General features: G+C 35.3%; 1 protein-coding gene across 1 annotated transcript in view; it reads left to right on the top strand.

Annotated features, from left to right (window-relative positions):
* KANSL1L (KAT8 regulatory NSL complex subunit 1 like) overlaps positions 1-23,283 on the top strand; it is a gene marked incomplete at its 5' end in the record, with an annotated part of 82,623 nt that overhangs the window by 37,822 nt on the left and 21,518 nt on the right. Inside the window, one exon of the mRNA XM_080933201.1 lies at positions 3,898-4,102. Coding sequence (XP_080789327.1) covers positions 3,898-4,102 — 205 coding nt within the window. The remainder of the gene's footprint in view (positions 1-3,897; positions 4,103-23,283) is intronic.

The raw sequence follows: 23,283 nt of genomic DNA, 5'->3' as shown, positions 1-23,283 counted from the left end.
ATAAAGTAAAAGCTTTTCTCAAAAACAACTACAAAAAGAAATAAGTCTCATTTGAAGGTAATATCCAGAGGGAAATAACTCTATAATAATCAGTTTCTTTTTTTCTCCATGGAACATAGAAATCCACCTAGTTCTAGAATTAATTATCTCAATGTTGTGCTAACTCAGCTAAGTTATTTCTGACATGATTATTCACTCCAAAAATATTTTAAAAGTGAATTCTGGAAACTGCTATTTTATCACTGAACAGTTCTGTATATTTCTGATATTCTTTATCATATTTTGTTATCTTGATCTTGAGTTTCTTAACCTCCTAATTCTACTTCTCAAATGTACAACATAATTTATTATTGTTATGAAGTTCTTAGTCACATTCAACTTCTCATCCTTAAGATAATCTTGTTTTTTAAAATAACTTTTTGCTGATTTGTGAGTTTCACATCATGCATCCCAGTGCTGTTCATCTCTGTCCCCTTTTACCTGTACTCTTCCCTTGCAACCTCCCTCCTCCCCCCGAAAAAAAAAAAAAAAAAAAGACACACACAAAAATAAAATAAGACAAAGGATCGAAAACATCTTGTGGAAGCTGTAGTATCCCAGTGTGTCCCACGGTATATCCCTTTGTCTAAACATCTACACTTTCAAATGTTCTTTTTAATGAGACTTTGGTCTCGTTCTAGGTATCTGGCTTCTGCCCTGGTGGTGCAGATAAGGGAGAGCTGGGGCACTGACCAGCTCAGCTACTACCCAAGCTAGGGCTTTGAGTTGGCCCACACTAAAAATCTACATCATCTGTAAACTGTTGGGGGCACATGAAAGGCCAGTTCTGTAGATCCAGAGCTGCAGAATCTCCATGACATTAGGCAACAGCAGTATAACTGGGAGGAGTCCTGGTAAGGAGCCAATATTAAGATAATCTTTTAATGATTAATTTGTCAAGATAGTTATTGAGTCTCCTAAGTAGTTTCTTTCTCAGTAGCCATGTTTAAATGTATTTGAAACCATAATCCAAAATTAAAAGATAGAGTTTAAATATTTATTTTGTGCTGAGTCTTAAACATTCTCAGCAAGTGCTGTAATTACTGATAAATATTCTAGGCTCTTCCTCTTCCCCCCTTTCAGTTTTCAAGACAGGGTTTGTCTGTGTGGCCTTGGCTGTCCTGGAACTCACTCTGGAGACCAGGCTGTCCTCAAACTCAGAAAGCCTCCTTCTGCCTCCCAAGTATGGAATTAAAGATGTGTACCACCAGTTTTCCCCTTTTACCTTGTAAACTTCTGGAAATGGATCAACTGTCTGACAGTCTTTACATCTCACTCATAAACTAGTTAAGAAGTCACTAGTTTATTTGGCTTTATACTTAAAAACAATTATCTGTACTTTTACATTTTAATGTAAGCTCTCATTAAGTTGCCTAGGCTGATCTTCGCCTTATTCTATATCCCAAGTAGCCTGAACTTAGTTTGATTCACTGCCGAGGCTTGAGTAGCTAGCATTACTGACCTGTATTACTTGGACTGGCAAAAGACTTTAGGTGACAGTTTTTGTGTCATTACTAATTGCGACAGATATCACTGAAATATTTGTTGATTGTATTACAGTCACGGTCTGCCCTGTTTAATTCTCGTTTTCATTGGCATAGACTATCCAGGCTTCTTTGTAACTTTTTGGTTTCCCATTGCTTGTGTAAGCATTCTTGAATTTTTTGTTTCATTCACTCTAGAATAGTATTTGTCTAGTAGATGTAGTATGATTAAAAAGCAGTAATGCTGTTGTATGTTTTGTGTGGGTATGTGTGTAGGCATGAATATGTTTGGGTATGATATATGTTCTTGTTTTATGTTAAGCATGTAGTGTTGGGTGTCTTCCTCACGCACTCTTCACAAACCTGAAGTGAATCCATTCTGCTGAGTTCTAGGTTCCATCTCAGCCTGTCCCCAACCCCATTGTTGAGGCTAAGCATAAAACACAAAGGCACAGCACTGCTATGTTTGGGTTTTACAATGGTTCTTGGGATCCAAACTTAGGTTCTTGTGCTTGCACAACAGGTATTTTAAGACTGAGGTCTCTCTCCAGCTTGTAGAAGAACCATATCTTGTATTGACCTGCAAACACCAATAGTTCTTGAGCCAAACAGCATTATGTATAACTTATATATTGACTACTAGCATCGCATATAGTAGTATCGTTATTTCTAAGTGGACGTTATAGATACATCAAAGATAAAGGGACCAGATGGAGACCTGCACTCAATTTTTCCAGCTGCTTATTACCATTAAAAAAATAATAAGGAAGAAATTTGGAGCAAGTGTTATAAGGTTGAGTTGCATGGTGAAGCAGTAACAGCTGGCATCTCAGAAAGAAGTATATCTCATATCTCAATATCTCTCATCTCCAGTAGCTCCTTTTTATGCCCAAACTTAAAATGAGTGGAGGAGTATTGGTGAGTTAAGGCAGAGGAAAGGGAGGAATGCAAGGAATTTTGTGTGTGTGTGTGTGTGTGTGTGTGTGTGTGTGTGCGCGCTCGTGTGTGTCTGGAGTAGGGTTAACAAGGCTTTTCTGCCCTTTAGCAAGCCAATTTGCAAGGCTAATGATATGGAGATGCAATTAAAATGAAGCAAAGGCTAGTTTTTGAGTGGTCACATAATGCTCTGCCATAACAACTACATAACCCACTACAACCGAATCACACCCTTTAGCCAGTAGGCAGTTTGTCCCTTTATTCAGAGTCTAACTAGCCCATCTCTAAGTCAAGTTAATGTTAAACTATTAAGTTAACTTGTGCTGATCTGCATAAATCAAGTTGAAATTGGAAACTGTTGTGTGTAAAAAGCTTACTTTATATTAGTACATAATACATTGCTACATATTGTGTTAATATAATATACCATATAAGTGAAGTTAAATGTGTTAACATAAAAACTGCTCTCCAAAATTCCTAACACCTATAAACACATTCAAGTTGCCTTGGATGATAAATTCCACTGTGGAAACAATTTCAAAAACTTTTTTTTTATAGACAAAAGAAACTTATGCATTAAGGAACCTCTACCATACACAGGGTTGGAGTTTCAAGCAACACAGAGGCAACTGTTAATGTTTTTAGGTGCTCTCCCTTGCCTTTTTTCTTTTTCCATTGTTGGGACCCAGTGGTCTGGCAATAACTTAGTTATTAATATATTCCAGAGGTTTTTACTGCTGCTCAAAATAAAACGAGATCAGATTTAGAGATGGGTAACAGATGGCTACTAAGGGACTAAAGATTCCCCATGACAGTTTTCTCTTGATTTGTGACATTCCAACATATTTATGAAGTTGGAACCTGTCAGTTTGTAAAATCTACAGGCATTTCAGGTCACAAAACCTTAAATATAGTGTTAAAATTCATATGAAGTGTAATTATAAAACTGTATTTTCCATGTATAGCTTCTTTCACTTTATAGTTATGTCTGTATGTAAACTATGATAAGATGTAGCTGTGATTTGGCACTGGGATTTGGTGTGCAGTGAACTGCAGTAAACTTGCTTAGTTAGAGAACAAAAAGAGCGAGGACGGGTCCTCCATACTTCTCTCAGACTTTGGTTTTCATGTGCTTCACCCACACGCAGACAGAAATTCGCATAAACGTTAAAACTGTATTGGTATATAAGGAATGTTAATTTTATACTAAGCTAAGTTTAAGCTTTGAAGATGTGTATTTTGCAGCAGAAAATTCAAATTATTTCTACATTTTACTATGTAATTCTCCATTAATGTCATTATTTTAACTATTGTTATCATAAAATTAGCTAAAACTGAATCCTCTTGTAGCATAATAAACCATAAAATTTACGTTTAGCTTTCTGTGATTTTGTTCATTTTATTTTACCCCCATCTCCAATTATTTCATACATTTCAGTGCTTCAGAGAATTTAGATGAGCTCTCTTCCTCCAGTAGCTGGTTACTTAATCAGAAGCACAGTAAGAAAAGGAGAAAAGACAGGACAAGATTGAAATCTCCATCCTTGGCTATCATGAGTACAGCTGCCCGAACCAGGCCCCTTCAAAGTTTCCATAGAAGAAAACTCTACAGATTGAGTCCCACTTTTTACTGGACTCCTGAGGTAAGGCTGCATTTGGGAAATCACAAAGAAAGATTACACTACCAATATTTTTTTTTAGTACAACTGAATGTGAGTTATTCATAGATACTTAGAAAAATTACATGAGAGATACAGTTTATAAATTAGGTAATAACAGATACTGATAATAAAATTGGGATTTAACTTTTTAAACAATGCAGTATTCTGAAATTTCTCTTATTCTGTTTTTTAAAGACATAATTGTTGTTTTCTTTGCTGATGGAGACTTAACATGGCCCCCTGCATGCTAAACCTGCACTCTATACTGAGCTATAAACTGCATCCCTGGTTTTAATAAAAACCTAATTAATGTATGTTGCTGTTTTGTAAGTAAATTAAAGTATGTTGCTGTTTTGTAAGTAAATTAAACTAATTTTTAAGAAAATTAAATGTCAAGGTGATTTTTAAAATATACAGGTAAGGGTTATACTGAAACAGACTACATATTTATATTGGAATATTTGCTCAGGTGAATAAAAGGTATAAGATTAGTGTGGATTACCAAAAGCATAGAAACATTAGAAGAAGAGATATATAGAGTCCTGTTAGAGTATTCAGGAGCTAGCTTGAAAAAGTTTCTTCTGGCCATATATGGAAATATTTGAGTATCAATGTTCATAATTTCTTCTTTCCTTTCCCTTTTCTTTCTCCTCTCTCTCTCTCTCTCTCTCTCTCTCTCTCTCTCTCTCTCTCTCTCTCTCTCTCTCTCTCCCTCCCTCCTTCCCTCCCTCCCTCCCTCCCTCCCTCCCTCTAAATATTAAAAGGCATTTTCAGAACTTATACAAAGGAAGTAGACAATATATCACTTCTATCTTTAGATTAAAACAGTGAACAACTTAAAATTAAAAGCTAGTTCCTTTTCATGGATCTATTAGAGATTTGAAATTATCAGGCTAATCGCTACCCTGAACTATTGAGAGAAGGGAAAATCAGAGTCACAGCCAAATTCAGACACAGGAGCCATAGGTACACTAGTAATGGTACACAGGCTTGAGTGAACCTCCATTCCTGCATGAACTCATCCATTTTCAAACTTCAAGATGAGAGAGGATGGCTAGTGACTCTATCAGTTAAAGGGGAAGACACTGTAAAATAGGCTTAGGCATTATCTGTAACAGGGAACCTTCAGGAGAAAGAGAACATTTTTTTCTACTTTCATTACTAGTAATCTCTCACAGAAGTGGGTGTGTTTGTGTGTAAATAGGAAACATTAGTTAAATTCATAGCTTAAGGATGTAAGCTGATAGTGCAAGGATACACTCAAAGGTGTGATTTAATCAGAAGATTAGGAATACTTACTTGTTCACACACTTCACTACCAAGCTAAAGGATCTCCAGTACAAGAACAGATATAGCTTTCCACCCAGGAGGAATCTGAAGGGATCCAGAAGTGAACCAGGAAGTGGAAGACTTAGACTGTATGTTAAAATACAACCCCCCAAGTATCTAAGCAGGAAGAAAATATTGGTAGTTATATTGCTTTTCTATTTTTTTAATCTGTTCTTTTTTTCTTGGTTTTGTTTCTCTCAGTTTGCTCTTGTGATTGCTTTGTTCCTCCCTCTGTTAAAGGCTTAATGGTTTCTCTATTCTCTTTCCGAATTCTCCCTCTTATCACTTTCCAAAGTCTCCTACTTTTATACTTATTATTGGTACTAGCTTTGACATTTATAACTTAAACTCCCCTCTTTTATAATTACAATCTGAGACCCTTCATAACCTTACTAAGAATGTAGGATAAGTAATCATTTGCATTTTAATACATTTTAATAACTTTTCTGGACAAATAATTGTTTTGTTATTAATCTCTGCTTCTTCTCCTTTAAAGAGTCTTGTGGATCATAAGCCCAAGAGAAAACTACCCTCTCAAAAGAGTTGAATAGATAAAGAAAAGAAAAATACATATACATGTCAAGTGATGTCTAGCCACAGTGTAAAACCCCAAGGAAATGAAAAATTTAGCCATATGTCTCATTAGCTAAAAGATCATAACTTTTCAATAGGTAAAACCAAAGATGCTGAAATAGCTGCATTGTAAAAGAAATGGAAAAAGCCTAATGTAAAAATGAACAATGACTTCAGAGAGGAAGGTCTGAAAAAGGAGGTGACTGAAGTGTGGACTTCAATTCAGATATAAAAAATCTGCAACATGGATTTAAATTGCTGAAACTGAAATCAAACAAGAAACAACCTAATAATAATAATAACAAAAACAACAACCACCAGTGGAAACTATCACACACAGTGTAGGTCAAAGCAGAAGATACAAACCAAGGATTAAAAATAAAGTCGAGTACATTTAGAGATCAGTTTCAAAACAAAACAAAACAAAACAGAATGCCTGTGACTTTGAAAAACCTAAATGTATGTTTAATAGAAGAGGTGAGTTTGAAACTAAAGGCATAACAAACCCATCCAATAACAGAGTAACAGAAAACTTCTCAAGCCCCTTGATACAGTCAAACAGGCACTGGAGACACTAAGAATCCCTAATACATATGGCAAGATAGAAGCTCTTCATATCGCATTAGAGTTAAATGCAAACAGCAGAACAAAGAATATTAAACACACGAGGAAGCTACATGTGCTGTCAAATAGCCATTGGTGAGTTTGTAGTACAAATGAAGAACACATGAGAGTAACACAGAAAGACTGTCTAAGAGTGAAAACAGAAGGCCAAACACAACACAACAGCTACTGCAGGAGCATTCATTCCTGTGTGCTTATAAAGTAATTTTCATCCCAGTAACAGTAGACCCTACAAATGCCTGTGAAGCTAGAAAAGCACGGCATGATATTATCCCAGCTATCTCGTCTGTCTGTCTGTCTGTCTGTCTGTCTGTCTGTCTACCTGCCTTCCTATCTATGATTATGTTCTTTCTATTCCCAACTGCAGGCATTTTATTTAAAAATGTTGAACTTGGTTAAGGGCTCTTAATTGGAACAGTGAGGCAATCATGTGATCTATGTCCCTTTGTACATGTATGTATTATAGTTATTAATGTGCTTATGTTAAACCATTCCTAAATCTCTGAAATGAAACCAACTTGTTTGTGGTATACTACACACACACATGCACACACACAGCAAAACAAATGTATAGCCAAAAGTATACAAAATGGGTAAAAGTAAAAGCATTTTTCCTAAAATCAAAATCAAGACAAAGGTATTCACTCTCCCTATTCTTATACACTACACCACAGGGATTCTCGTTTAGATCATAAGAAAACAATATGCATACAAGAAAAAAAAAGAAATATTCAATTAACCTTATATGCAAATAATTTGATATTATACTTAAAAGACCTTCATAAAATCTCCTATATAAGACTTTTAGGTCTGCTAAACATTTCTAACACATAGAGGGATATAAAATCAACAATTTTTTAATATACAGTTTTAATCATGCTGAAAAGAAAATCAAGAAAATACTACCTTTCACATTAGCTTCAAATACAATAAGGAACAATTCTATCTATAGAAGTGAAGGGGATCTACAATAAAAAAAAAGTGAAAAAACCTGATGAATCAGCAGAGTTAATACTGTGAAAATATGTATACTACCCAAAGTTCTTTATAGACTCAATGCAATCCTTAACATTCTTTACAGCAAAAGTAATTTTACAACTAATAGATTCTAATAGCAAAAGCAATTCTAAACAAAAAGAACAATGCTGGGAGCACCAGCCAGAGCCATGCTAACACTGGGACGTCAGAGAAGACCAACAAACAAACCCATATAGCTACAGCTATTTGATTTTCAAGAGTGGTGCAAAACAAAACTTACAGAAAATACAACTTCAACAAATGATACTATGTTGAAAAGTGATTCACCCATGGCTAGAAATAATTAGGTCCTATTATAAGAACAAATGATTCTGAATATATAGAAAACTCCTAAAACTGAACATCAAGCCTTTTACCATCTAAGCAATGAATGGGCAAATAATGACTTGGTCAGTTCTTAGAAGATGTATATAAAAAGCCAATAAAGATGTAGGAAAATTATCAGCATCTTCAGCCATCCGGTTAATGCAAACCAGAACTAAACAGATTCCCATCTCACCTTAGTCAGAATGGCAATCAAGGTAGCCAGGAATAGAAATCCTGTCAAATAATGAAGAAGCAGCTTATGTATATCATTAATGGGATATAAATTAAAGCCAAAACCATAAAAATCAGTATAGATATTCTTCAAAAAAACTAAAATTAGAGTAATCTCATGTTCCACTCTACCACTCCTAGGTAGATATCTGAAGTCTGCAAATTAATTTTATCTCTGCTTATCCCAGTGATTGTCTTTCTACAGGTGTTAATGACAGTCAAACACACACACACAAACCCATACACAGTGAATTATTTGGTCATAATGAAACAAATTAAATCATTTGCACAAAAAAGGATGGATCTTGATACCATTTTAAGTAAAAACTAAACAAACAGCCCCAGAAAAAAAAGTTTGTCTCATGTTTTTTTCTTATATTTAGAATTTAATTTTTTAATTAAATTTTTTTTTAATTTAAAAAATACCTTGAAAACAAAGTATGACTATTTGGGAAGAGAAAAGGGATTAATAAGAGACAGGATGGGAACAGGAGAGGGTACAGGGAACAGATAAGATCAAAGAGCATCTCATGTACATAAGAATGTGATAATGAAACTCATATTTTTCCTTATATAACACAATAATAAAAGGTTTACTCACGTCCTATTGCATGGTAAATCATGGTCAGTATGTAAAAAAAATCTTCAAGGTATATTAATAAGAATAGACACTGAAGAGACAAAAACAATTATTAGACCTAATCTCAAGTATGAGTAAAGGTCATATTTTGTCCTATAGAATTTTTAATTAGGAGCATTATATTAGGGCCTTTAGAACATAAGAAAAAATAGGTTTACAATGCAAATAGATGAAAAAATCAAGAGGAACCAAAGGTTCATGCTACAATTTTAAAACACTGTGACTTGTTTGTTACTGATGACCTCATCTGCAGAGTGCACACGGCCAAGGGAAGGTCAACATAAGGAACAGAGACTATTGAAACGTCAGGAACAATTCAAACAAAAAAAAATTTAAAAATGAAACGGAACATGTCAGAACTATGAGGTAATTTCAGATGGTATGTCAGATATGTATTGGATTATCAAAAAATAAGACAAAGAAATAATATTTGAAATAATGAGAAATTTCCAAAATTAATGGCAAGTAATCAGACACGTAGAAAAACATGAAAATATCAGTCTGATTATCCATCCATCCATTCATCCGTCTATCTACTTACCTTTTATCTAAAACACATTCAAACTTTAGAAGCCAAAGACAATCTTGGAAAAGGCTGGAGTGGAGGTGAGCATCTTTACTGTGTAAGAATGAGAGTACAAGGATAGGTGACCTAAAAAAACCCATGGGAGCAAAGATGGGAATAAAACATTTAAACAACTAATATTTAGATTTTTATCCCAAAAGATTCCTGTGCCCCACACCTGGTACCTAAGAGAATGAACTACAGGCTAAACTGTGACCCCAACAACTCACTTATGTTGACTTTCTGACCCTTCAATACTTCAAGATGTGACCTAACCTGGAAATAGATTTGCTGCAGTGGTGATCATGACGGGCTCTAGTCCAATATAACTGGTGCTTTGTAAAAATGGTAAAACTGGACATAGATGCTTATAAGATAAATTACATCTGCATGTGAAAAGTGAGTTCAAAGAACACTGCAGCCTTTTAATATGTTCCTGATATTGTAGTGAGCCTCCATCATAAAATCATGTCGTTTGTACTTCAAAACTGTTATTTGGTACTGTTATGATTCATGATGTAAATATCTGATATGCAATCCCTGTTGGGGTCGCAACCACTTGTTGAGAACCACTGATCTAGAGCCAAAGATCATTAAAAACTAGCAGTAAACAAGAAGAATACACACAATAATTCTTTCTTTAGGTCTTTATAAAACACCACCACCCCCAAAACAAAACAAAACAAAATACCAACCCTGCGGATACAGATTTGACATCTGTCTCGAGAGCTAAGCTACTCAGTTGTTTTACTTTACTGTGACAGGCATATGCTATCCATTTATCTAGTGTCTGCATATTTATTTAAGGAACTTAATACTAAGATTATTTTGGACTTAAAATGGACCCTAAATCTAGTAATAAATTTTCTTATAAAAGAAATTAGAATTTGGAAAACAAAGACAGGGTTGAAGGCATTATGAAGATAAGAGAAAGCATTGGAGAACTATGCTACCATATATCAAGGACAATACAAGTATGGCTTGTCCCACAAAAGTATAGCTCTGCTGACAGCTGGGATGTTATAACTGTAAGAAAATGAGTGTTGAGTTTTTCAACCTTCTCAATTTATAACAGCTTGTTTTGGCAACCCTAAGAGTATATGCTACCAAAATTGTAGAAGTTCCTTTTGCGTTGGTTGATTAAAGAATGAAAAAATGTGAACTGCATAATAGAAAAAAGTCTAGATTCCTTTGAGTACAGAATGTGCAGAAGATAACATCTGTACAGAGGATAAAGTGATGACATCTTAGAAAATATGTGCTGCCATTACTAGAATGTCACTAGTCAAGTGTAAAAGGTAGGTGTGTGTGTGTGTGTGTGTGTGTGTGTGTGTGTGTGTGTGTGTGTGTTTTGCGGTGCTTGCTTACAGAGTCCAGAACAATACATCTTCTATTGCTACCCACCTTATTTCCTTGAGACAGGTCTCTCACTATACTGGAGCCTCATCTTAGCTAGGTTTTCTGGCAAGCCCACTTTAGCATGGATGCTGGACCAGTGAATCTGGATTATTACTAGAAGAAATTTGCAAGCAAATTGGGGAGACTTGTGATCTGGTTTCTTCTAGCTGCTTCTGGTAAACTATAAGAAGAAAAGGTAACTGAGTAAGGAACTGTTAAGTTAAAAGTTTCTAAAACTTAATAACTGGGAAAATCTTATTTTTAGTTGGGGAAAAGTTTGTAATACGCCATGGTATGACCCGAAGGTATGGACAAACTTTAGCCAAGGATAATGGGTTTTTGATTTGTGAGTAAAGTTATCTGTGAGAAAAATCATCTCAGCAGAAGCCGTATATAGAGACAGGGCTAACAGTTCACAATCTCCAAAGAACTTTTTGTCCTAGGGACATGGATCTCTATAAAATATATAGGAGTCTCTTGGTGTTTTTAAAAATTGTGTATCATCAGGACCATTGCCAGCTCACACTGAAAATGACAGAGATGATGTGACATGAAAGATTTAGGACCTTTTAAATTTTCAGGAAGAAAATGGACTGATAATACTGTGTTGTATTTCTTGAATTATCATTCAAGTCAGAGAAAGGCAAATGTTGAGTTTTAATGTCAAAGGATAAGCTTGAAAAAAATGGGAAAATATCTTCATGGCTACATGATTTCTTTATTCTCTCTTTCCTTTACAAAGATTTATTCGATTTATATGAGTACATTGTAGCTATCTTCAGACACACCAGAGAGGGTATTGGATCCTATTACAGATGGTTGTGAGCCACCATCTGGTTCCTGGGAATTTAACTCAGGACTTCTGGAAGAGTAGTTAGTGCTAAGTCATTTCTCCAGCCTGCTGGGTAATTTCTTAAACAACATAAATATATCACTACACTACTTTGACCTTTGATGCTTTATTTTAAACAAAGGCATTGAGTCTGAGAGTATATACTAAGTGAAAACATTTATTTTACATACCACACTCATGTATGCATGTTAGGATTTTTTTTTGTTTGTTTTTGAAACAGGGCCTTTTATGTTGTCCATATGCTATGTAAACCTTACAGGCCTATGCACCTCTTTCTCCTGAGTGCTGGGATTAAAAGCCACCATGCCTGGCTATATGAACATATACATATACATTTAAGTGTATATGGATATATATCAAATGGTTTCAAATCTAGGATGAATATATATTTAATATATTTACATATAAATGTATTTTTTAAGAAATAAACTAATGAAAAATTGGCATAAACAGAACTATAGGCTATAATGGTTAAAATGGCTAGTATTTTATCAAATAAAACATTTGTCAGTAAAAATGTAAAAGACTTGAATAGCTTTAAAAAACTAGACTATCACAGTAAGTCATCAGTAAAGCTGAAAAGCCATTACTCCTCAGGAAAAAAAACATAAAAAAACTAAAGACACCACCATGTATATTTATTCTTCAGATCCAGCAACTCATAAACTTAATTAGTAGTACATATATAAAATGTATATTAAATGACTCTGGTATCTTCATAGGTTGTGAGTTCTGTAGAGAAACAAACCAGTAGGAAAGCAGGGAAAAGAGACACCGAGAAACATAAAGAGATTTAGCTTGAGTTGGCTCGTGCCACACATGGTATGCCATCTAACAGCTGGAAAGTCAGGAAAGAGTACTGGTAAATGTATTTGTGGTAATAAACATTAGGGGAGTGGTCAGGCTGGCCAGAAGAGGGTACTGTAATGATTTGGCATTGTGGTCACAGCTTCATATCTTGACCATCAGGTATATAAACCGGTGAAATGTCATATTTATCTTTCCATAGATATGGATATATGCCCCATGGCCCACTTTCAAAATGGCTTATCCTTCTTGTTAACTGTTATGTAACAAACTAAACAAGAGCACAGAGACTTAAACTGGTTACTATTAGCTTTCAGGAGTCTGAACCTGATTTCATTACCTGAGTAGCCAATTTTTATACTTACTTACCTAAGGTTCTCTGATATTAAGTATAGTGATAATTGGATAAATCACATGAAGTCTAAACAGTGCTGATTGCTATGCCTCCTTTTATATGTCCATATTGTCTTGAGGCTTTTCCACATATTTTCCAGATAATTGCTTTCTTTCTTGTGTCTGTGTGTGTGTGTATGTGCATGAGTGCAGGTGCCCATGGAGGCAAAGGATGTTATGTTATCCTGGAGGTAGAGGTATGGTTGTTTGTGAGTCACTTGTTATAGATGGTGGGAAGTGAACTCAGATCTTTTGGAAGAGCCATATGTACTCTTAACCTTTGATCAATCTCTCTTGGTCTTCCACATTATTTTTCTATTTTTTCTTTTAAACTAAAACATTTTTATAGAATATATTGATGTTTTTTCTTTCCCTCAACTCCTTCCAGATTTTCCCCACTAACCTACTCACCCAACTTTGTTCTTTCTCTATCAATTTCTTCTGAAAAAGAAAATCAAACAACAACAGAAATGCCAAAATAAACAGAAGCCCAGATGAAAAGCCCCAAACCATGCAGTTAGTTCTATGTTGGCCAATTACTCCCTATGTGCAGTCTGTCCTGGGGTGTCTTCATGGGAGAAAACTTCTTCCCTTTGCCAGCTGCTGTCAATTACAAACAGCTTCTTGGTTAAAGTTGGAACCTGGTGTCAACATCCCCTCTCAGTACTGGACCCCTTCTGGCATGAGCCCTTGAAGGTCTTGTACACAAATTCATGTGTGTTAGTTCTGCTGTGTCTGCAAGACACCATTTTCTTTGAGTTCTTCATTAGCTCTGGCTCTTAACATCTTCCTACCTCATTTTCTGCATTGATCCTTGAGCCTTGAGGGGAGGGCTTTGATGAACAAACACTATTAGAGAGTGAGCCCCACAAAGTCTTTTATTTTCTGCATATTGTCCAGTTGTGGGTATTTGTGTTCACTCTTACCTCCACCAAGAAGCTTCCCTGATCAGGACTGAGAGGCACTAATCTCATTCAGGACAATTGCTTTAGAACAGGCAAACTTTACTGTCCAGGCTTTCCAACTGTGGATAATGAGTTTACTGACTGAACAAAATGAATGTAGGATTTGAATTTATAGAACAAGAGTACATACTATGACATGATTCAAAGGGGTTATCATTTAAAATTACCACACTCCATCCTCTGGATCCCAGTGAGTTACATTTCTAAACCATTTTATCTTTCCCCCAAGTCTACAGTATTATGCCATTTGTGGTGTCAGAATCAAGTATGAGGTCTTAGATACCATCGATAACATATACAGGTGCTTGCACTGAGGCTTTAGATATGACTTCTCTATGTGTGTGCAGTTTTCAAGTATAGCTCCTCTGCATTCCATTTTAATTTTGTGAATAAAGTTATTGGTTATTTGCTCTACAAATACCCAACAGACACAGCTATGCACAAAAGAAACTTCAGTTTTGGGGAATGTGTGACATATATTAGTTCTGAAATACAAGTAGACACACTGCAGGTTTGTTGATTAAAGTCTGTAAAGTAGTTGTTTTTGAACTTGTAACAGTCCCACATCTGTCTCCCAAGTTCTGGGATAAGAGTCTGAAGTCCTAACAAAGGTTCTTATACTTGAGATCTGGTTCTGTAGTTCATGTTAATGTCAATTTCTGTTTCAAGAAACCATTAGGTACTTTAAGCATTCTGCCTATAAACAGTCAAGGACCAGCTACAACTCAATAGATAAATGTACTCACATGGTAAGTTAACTTACAGTAGTAAGAAAAAAACAACAGCTCCACCTGTCTTCTGACAGTGTGTGCTCTATACACCATGCATGTGCACATGTGCAAACAAAGGAACTCATAGTACTTTTTTTTTTTTAATGTATAAGAAGCTTCTTGCACCAAGACATCTGAGCATATAGCTTTCAGTTTAGTATTTTGATCTAGAAACTTCTGAGTGTGTGGAAAGTGGGTCTGATTCTTGTGCCTTCTCCTGGGCTCTTTTCCTTTCTTCATTTGCCTTGTCCTACTATATGTGATGGCTTTTGTTTTACCTTATTGCATTTTATTTTGTTATCTCTAAGAAGCCTGCTCTTGTAATGAGAAACAGACCAGGTAAACAGTTGTTAAAACTCCATAGAGTTTTAAAATCTAGAAACTTTGGAGTCTCTCTCTAGGCAGATTATATTATTTATTGTCTGCTTATTTCTTATGGGGATACATTGGTTTATTCCTGGAGAATCTATGCTTTTACATTTGGTAAAATGTAATTAAAAACTATTGACATGTCTATAGTATGGATGTTTCTTTATATCAAGGAAAATATATTGGTAGGCATGAATGAGATTTAAAAATATTCTCCAGAAAAGTACTACGAGTTCTAACATAGAAATATAGTTCATAACATTAATGTAATATTCCAGTTACAATTAGTAATCAAAATAAAAATGATTATCTGATTATAATGTTAAGATCCTTCTTGGTGTTCTTTTTTTGACCTCCTGCTCCTGTCTTCTTTATTATCCCAAGATTTTCAACAGTAGTGTCATCCACACAGACTTGAAAATCCAAGAAGCTATCCTTGGTTTTTTTTATCCTTCATAGCCTCACCATAAAATCTATAAAACTTGCTCAAAAAAAAAAAAAAAAAAAAAAAAAAAACTTGCTCAGCATTTACTTGAAAGTATTGCATGACATGTTGGACAACTAGTATTTCATATTTCTTCTTTTCTTTTTTCCTTTCTTTCTGCTAGCATTTTGTCTAAGCTCCACTCCACAGTTACCTGGCTGACTTACTATAAAAGGGGCTGCTTGCTCCCTCCTCTCTCTCTTGCCTTCCTGCCTCTACTGTCTTTTTTAAAGAATATTCTCTGTATTTACCTTTTAAATGTTATCCTCCTTTCCCCTATATCCATCCCTCCTCCCCTTCCCATTGCCTCCATGAAGTTGCTCCCTCTCCCAACCACCCTCTCCCACATTAGTGCCTTGGCATTTCCCTACACAGGGAAAACAAGCCTTCACTGGACCAAAGGCCTCTCCTCCCATTGATGCCAGACAATGCTGTCCTCTGCTACACATGCGAGCGGAGCTATGGGTCTCTCCATTTGTACTCATTGGTTGGTGATTTAGATCGTGGGAGCTCTGGAGAGTTAGGTTGGTTGATGATGTTCTTCCTATGGGTTTGCAAACCCTCTCAGCTCCTTCAGTCCTTTGTCTAGCTCCTTCATTGGGGTCCCTGTGTTCAGTCCAATGGCTAGCAGCAAGCATCCTCCTCTGTATCAGTATGACTGGCAGAGCCTCTGAGGAGGCATCTATATCAACCTTCTTGGTGTCCTTTATTGCTGCCATGCAACCTTCTGTTCATATAGTTGGCATTTCAACTGTAGGTACCAGGGAGCCACCCTACCTAATTCCTGGCAAACGGAGTTCTCTGTAACAGTGGGAAAGAACAGAAAGTTCTAGACTTCAAAGTAAAATTCTCAATACAACTTACAACAGAATACCAATTATTTTATCTTCTAATCCATGAAACTGGCTTTAAATATTTATATATGTGTATGCATGTGGGGAATATGTGTAGGTGGAGCCAAGGAAATGGAAAAAAAAAGTTCATGAAAAGAAAACAAAACAGGCTTTGCAGGAACACAGTAAGAAGCTAATGAACATTTGAAGTGGACATGGAAGGAAGAAAACTGGGAAAGGTGTAAAGGATTTAGTTGTGGGGGAGGGGAGAATCATCTAAAACTAAGTATATGGAAATGTAAGAGAACCTTGTTTGTTTGTTGATTAAAAATAAACAGGAGATAGAGGATTGGGCATACAAATAGTTTACACCATATTCTAATTATAACTCATTCCATTTAAATTATTAGAGAACTTACTGGAACAGTAGATATGAGGCTATATCATGTGTCATTGACCAAAGTCGAGCCAGTGGCTAAGAATATGGCTAGGAGGTTAGGGAGAGGCCCAGGTTCCTGTCATGTGTTTACAGTCTCTTCATTCAGATTAGGGGTAAGGACAGGGATAATTACTCTTTCCCTAAAAATTCTTATATAATCACAGCACAAGTTATAAATTATTACACTATTAGTTAGATAACAAATGTTACCTGGTCAGGATTTTTACCTAAACTTTGTTTGCAAGAGTCTCACTTTATGTTATGTCATCTTGGGATATTTTCTACCTCCTTTAAAATGTTTTTACATCTATAAAAGGCATTTTATATTTAATGTATTTTAAATTAAAATTTAATTACTTTTAATTTCGGGTTTCTTTTCCTCCAACATGAGCACCCCCACCACTCTCTGGTGGCCTCACTATCTTTGAATACAGTAATTGCAAATGTATATACAAATGGAAATACTATAATTACACATGCATACACAAATGCAAGGTTCCCCATGCCTATACTATTCTAGTTCTCTTATTTTCCTTCCCTGGTTTCTTTGTAAATGAAACCAACTTTCTTTCACTAGAAGGTGACCTTTTAACTGGTTTATCAATGACAGTGTTGCTTTAAAGAATTATATTTGTACTTCAAGGAACTACTCATCTAAATAGTAAAAGCCATAAGAAAATTATGGAATACTAAGAAACCATTTGAGATTAATTTTTCATTATTCATCAGTTTTAGCATATAATCCACAAGTCAAGTCATAAAAATAAAAACAGTTCTAAATGACCTAAAATTTAAAAATTGGAATAAACTATAAAATTGAGAATGAATACAATTATATATATATATACATATAAATTATTTTCCCATTCTCAGTATTCATTCACTAGAATTTCTTAATAAACCTTTATAGCAAGTTGGTAAAAGGAGTGTTTCTAAGGCATTTACTAGACAAGCATCTCATCATTGATACTTCATAGCTTATCTGGTTATATGCTAGATAGTTTAGTAAATAATTCAGAAACACAAGTAGTCATTTAGTAATATACTAAATTTTCTATTTTAATGTTTTCATTTTATTTCTAAAGTATAAAATTATTAGGTTTATAAACTGCTTATATAAAGAGAACATCATATTTTAATGAAAATAAGTAAAAATATTTTTCGATAACATCTAAAATAAATACAGGTATGTTCATCTTTTGCTTAAAAGCAGAAAATGTTCAAAGCAATACTATTTTATATAAATTTAAATTTATGTTGGAGAAATACGGCACACAGACAAATTACAAATTCAACCCAGTGTCTCGGATAATCTCCTGTAGCTTGAGGAAAAAATAACCTGTAGGAAACAAATAATGAATTATATGATATAAAACAGGTGAATTTGAGTGTCTGAGGTGTCTGATTAAATAAAGAAAATGAGGTGACAACTATCCAAGTAATAGCAGAGCTTTTCCTCACCAGGGTGTCATGTCTACTTTATCCCATCAAGAGGATCTTCTTTAGATAATAAGTAATTGTGGTAAAAGAATTCATGAGTTGAAAAAATTGTTTAGTAAATGCATATGATTACTTCTGTGAGAAAATATGCTTTATGGAAATACAGTTCAATCTGGATGGCACCAAATTTTACCAAGAATTAAAGTGATTTCCTAGAGTCAGTAGCACATTTTGATCACTTCACATATCTGTAAAACACAGTGGACTGAAATCCCAGTGGTTTTTTGTTTTGTGGCAGCATTGGGAATTGAAGCCTAGGTTTGGCTCATGCTAAACGAAGACTCTGCCACTGAGTTGTATCTTCAGCCTGTTGTACTTCTTTCCAGGGCACTGTTGTGCCATGCTGTAAGAAGCGATCCTCAGTCATTCTTCTGGCAGATAATACTAAAAAGTTGTCTGCTTCAGTTCCGTTCACCTTCTGACTTCTCATATTCCAAAAGTAAAATGGCTTCCTTTCATATCACCTAAGAGCAATGCCCCCAAGACAACATGAAGATACAAACCACAAATATCATTTCCACTGCATTCTGAAGGACAGAGTAAATCACTTGTCCACCCCAGAGTCAAAAGGATAGAGAAACATCTTTTAAAGATTTTTTAGACTTTTAAATTTAATGAGGTGTAGGTGTGCACATAGGCACATGAATGCAGGTGTCTGTAGAAGCCAGTGGGGTCAAATACACAAGACCTGAAGTTACAGATATATGTACATATAACCTTATAGTCTGATCCTCTGAAAGAGTTGAAAGTAGTCTTAACTGCAGCCACATCTCTAGCCTTGTTGAAATAGAAATCTTTTCATAAGAGGTTATATTTTTAGGAATGGCAGGAATTTGTGACTATTCCCACTAAGCAACCTTCCAAATGAGATCTGCTTTGGAAAGCATAGGTGACCTCATTTAAGAAATCAAAGAGGAGAAACTGTATGGCTACCATAAAGAGTCTTGTTGAAACTAAATGACATTAAAATAGTATGCAACCCAATATCTGCCACATAAGTATTCATCAAGTTTGAATGAGGATGATAAAGATTCAATGAATTAGAGTCATGTTGGGGAATCAGTGATGATCTTTGCTGTGGGGAAGTGAAATATGAGTTCTATTTTTGAATGATTACTATGAAACCTTTGAAAGGGTCAGTTTGCAATAGGGAAAGACTAGGAAAACAAGGAAGTACCAATAAACTCGATGTAATGGAGACTTGGAGCACAAAGAAAAAGACTTGAAACAAAAACATTTTGTAGATTGAATGATTTGTCTTAACTGATTTGGTATGATAAAGGAAAAGTTTTGAAAGAGAAGAAATAGAAAAAGTACTTCCAATTATGGTACCGCTGAATTCCTTTCATAGAATGTCTCATACAAATGCTGATAATAATAGCATATTAAAATCAAGAATTAGTATGGTAGAACATAAAACAAAATCTGATTCTCTACTACATGCATGCTTTTTACAGTTGTATACACTCTGCTGTGCTGTGAATAGAAAAATTTCTATCTTCTTCAGAACACAAATTCTGTATCATACTTTTACCCTAGTGTTGGCTTTAGTCTTGTGTTTACCTTGGAATTATTCCCTGTGCTGTGTATAACGAATGGTATTCTGTTATGTTTGCCCAGTATAATGTTACATTTTCTTTTCTTATTTCTTTGTTGGTTTATTTTTACTGTTTTTCCCGAGATTTGTTTTGAAGAAATTTGCAGAACAAACATGTCTCCATTCTCCCTTTCCTAACAGAACAGCACAGCTCTGATTAATATGAATACACCTTACAAAGTAGAACCTTCCAGTTCATTAAATCTGGTTGATAGCAAGTTCCACACATGTCTATAAATTGATGTCTTTCAGGAAAGCCTGACATTAGGGAAACAGGCTTTCATGTATTTCAGTACAGTATTTAGATTTTTACAATAGTGTACTTGATATGTCCTCCTTCCCTTTCCTTCTCCTCTATTCTAGTAAGCAACATTACCTACCTTGTGCCACGCGGTGCTTAGACAGTAAAGATACTATAGTGAAGAAGATGTAAGGGTTCCACCTTCATGGAGCTAACACACAGTTGGGAAAGACAAAATGTAAATGTTAATGGATATTGTTTTTTAGAAAAATGAGTAGATAGAGGCTTCTGGAGCAAAGAAAGAAAAAGACCTAAAAGCTGACCTTGATGGGAAAAGATTAATTTCCAGAACAGATTGTTGTAATAAACAACGAAAACAAAATAAAATCTTTAGAAATTAAAAATAAAATTGTTGGGATTAATCTGTCTTTATAAGGCTAAGAAATATGGCCAAGGGAATTTCCTAGAACATAAAACACATATATTTCTGACACCTGAGAAAAAGATATTTTGAAAGAGTCCATTAACTATTTAATATTATTAAACTAAAATATGTAAATAACCCGTACCTATACAGATTCTCATGAAATTTATGAAAAAAAATAAGATCTTAAGGCATCTAAAGAGAACACAAAGTTATCAAAACATATGGCCCACAATGAATATGAACGGTGCTGCCACCAACACTGAGTACTTTAGGTGCTAACAGACAGTAGAAGTTCTGAGGGAACAATTACCCTGAATTTAGGAGTGAAACTAAGTTATGATGATTATGATGTGAATTCTATAGGAAGTATAATTACATCAACACATTATTAAGACTAAACACATTTACCATATAGTCACCATTTAAATATATATTTTAAAAAGCAAGGTTATATCCAAAAAGGAGATTGTAAATTTTCTAAAGTCACATAACTCCATGGAAACATGAAATTTTTATGCCAAAGACCAGCTTTGACACCACAAGGTAAACTAAGGCAGGCAGGGAAGTGTGATGTTGGTGATTAGAGCTGGTGCTAAGAGCAGAGGATACCTCCTCTGCTCCCCCTCACCCCCACATGCTGACAGTGGCAGGCAATTTACTGGGTCATCACTATTTACAGAACAAAACCTAATTATCTGGGGCTGGCAGGAGTGGCAAGTGAGAAACTCTGAACTCTTTTAACTCTTAAGGTGGCTGGCAAGAAAAAGAGGTCTCACACGCACATGCCAGGCCTGACCATCTGTTTCATCAATTTCACATGAGCACATGCATATTTATATACATACACATATGCCTACATATGTATGTATGTACACATACAGATAGATATATATATATACATTGGCTGGATGGCGCAGAGCACCAACAGCCACACTTTTTAGCTCATAAGTTCAAAGCAACAGTTTCATATGGCTTTGCTTTATCATAGTGCACACCTGTGTCTACATCCTTGGACCTGACCTAGAATGAATGTTCTTCCATGAACACAAATCTGTCTCAAGCCTATTTCTCTTCTTAGTACAATTTAAGAAAGCTCATTGGATTCCTTATTATACAGCCTTTATTCTGAGGGGGTACACTCATTCTACTCTTGATTCTAATACTTTCTTCCTAAAAATTATTTGAATTAAATCATGAATTCTATAAAGTTATTAATGTATCTTAACAGTATTAATTCATGAAAGTTCATTCATCTTCATATTGATCTGGAGGAAATTTGCCCATTGGATAGGCTGTCACCTAGGAAGTAATCACACTAGGCTACAGGCACTGAGGGTCTCCTGGTGTCCACTCATACCAAACCAAAGAAATGAGTGTGGCAATGACAACCATGAGAAAGCACATCAGCCAGGAGCAAGGTCTCTGGGTCTTGGCCAGAGTGCACCCATTGCCGCAGAGCAAGACTATGGACTGTCAAGGAGCTCACTTGCCCAACACCACAGCTCTTCCTGCATGGAATCTGCAGTTTTTTTGTAATATAATACCTTCCTAAACAGCAGACATCTTACTTAAATTGAAGGTAATCTCAGCAAAACTTACCAAGATATTTTGGAAACCCAGTAACTTATTCCTATGTATGATAACAAAAATTGATGAATAGCTTGGTGTACATTTAAAAGGGAAGGGGTGAATGAATGCTGTGACCCATTTCATATGTCCTCAGCAATGGCTCCAGTATAGACAAATAGTACTAGAAGGAGAATAGAACAATTCCATATAGAGATTTGAATATTTTAATCTTACAGTGTGGAAGGTATGTTAAAGAGAATAAAAATAGAGCAATCGAGATAAAATGAATGAAATGATTTCAAGGGGCATGAGAGGAAACAGGAGAAGACTACAGAGGACAAAGATCATAAAGCAATGGCTTTACATGTGTAACTATTATAATTTATCTGCTGTTAGTCATTTGGGTTCCTGCTGAGTTGGCACTATATTCATAGAAGCTGCAAATTGTACATCTTTTTGTGTCATCATATTTTATTGCCATCAGAAATATTTTAAGTACCTGAGTTAAGTCATATATGCGATAACACAAAGACAATTAGTGCTTTTAATTTTAGCCACTCTATAGGGAGAGTCAGATTGGCATGGCTCATATTGCCAACTTGAGGCTTAATTCCTTTTCTTTTTCTAGCTTCTTTGTATTTTCTGACTTCTTACGATTTTTCTTTGCTCCTAGATTTATAATTAATTTGGCAGTATTGTTATCTCTAACTTGTCTTGTGATTAAAAATCGTTCTGTATGGTTCTAGTTAGGTCTATTAGATTTATTTTTTTCTTTAAGTGTCTGGGTGTTTTGTCTGCGTGTGTGTGTACCATGTGCATTCAGTGCCTGTGCCTGAAGAGGTCAGAAGAGGGCATCTGATCCCTGAAACTGAAGTCATGTATGCTCATGAACCATCAAGTCAGTGCTAATACATAAACCAGAGTAGCTTCTCTGCAAGAGCAATTAAGTGCTCTTTTCCTCACAGCCATCTCTCCAGCACTACAGCCGGGCCTTTACATTTACTGAGATTTGTTTGGTGGGTCAGTGTAAACGTACTGTAACTGAGATTTGTTTGGTGGGTCAGTGTAAACGTACTGTACGTGTGAGTATTCAATGTACACTGGAAAGTTTGGATGAACTTTTAAGTAGGTGCTCTAATTAGCTTCACTTAGTTAAGAGCACTAAGGCATTTATATCCTTACGCGTTTTACTTTTCAGATCTCCCAACAATA

Source organism: Micromys minutus (assembly GCF_963924665.1).
Source record: "Micromys minutus genome assembly, chromosome: 19".
Classification (NCBI taxonomy): domain Eukaryota; kingdom Metazoa; phylum Chordata; class Mammalia; order Rodentia; family Muridae; genus Micromys; species Micromys minutus.
Note: the sequence above shows the minus strand (reverse complement) of the source record. Positions and strands in the feature narration are given on the sequence as shown.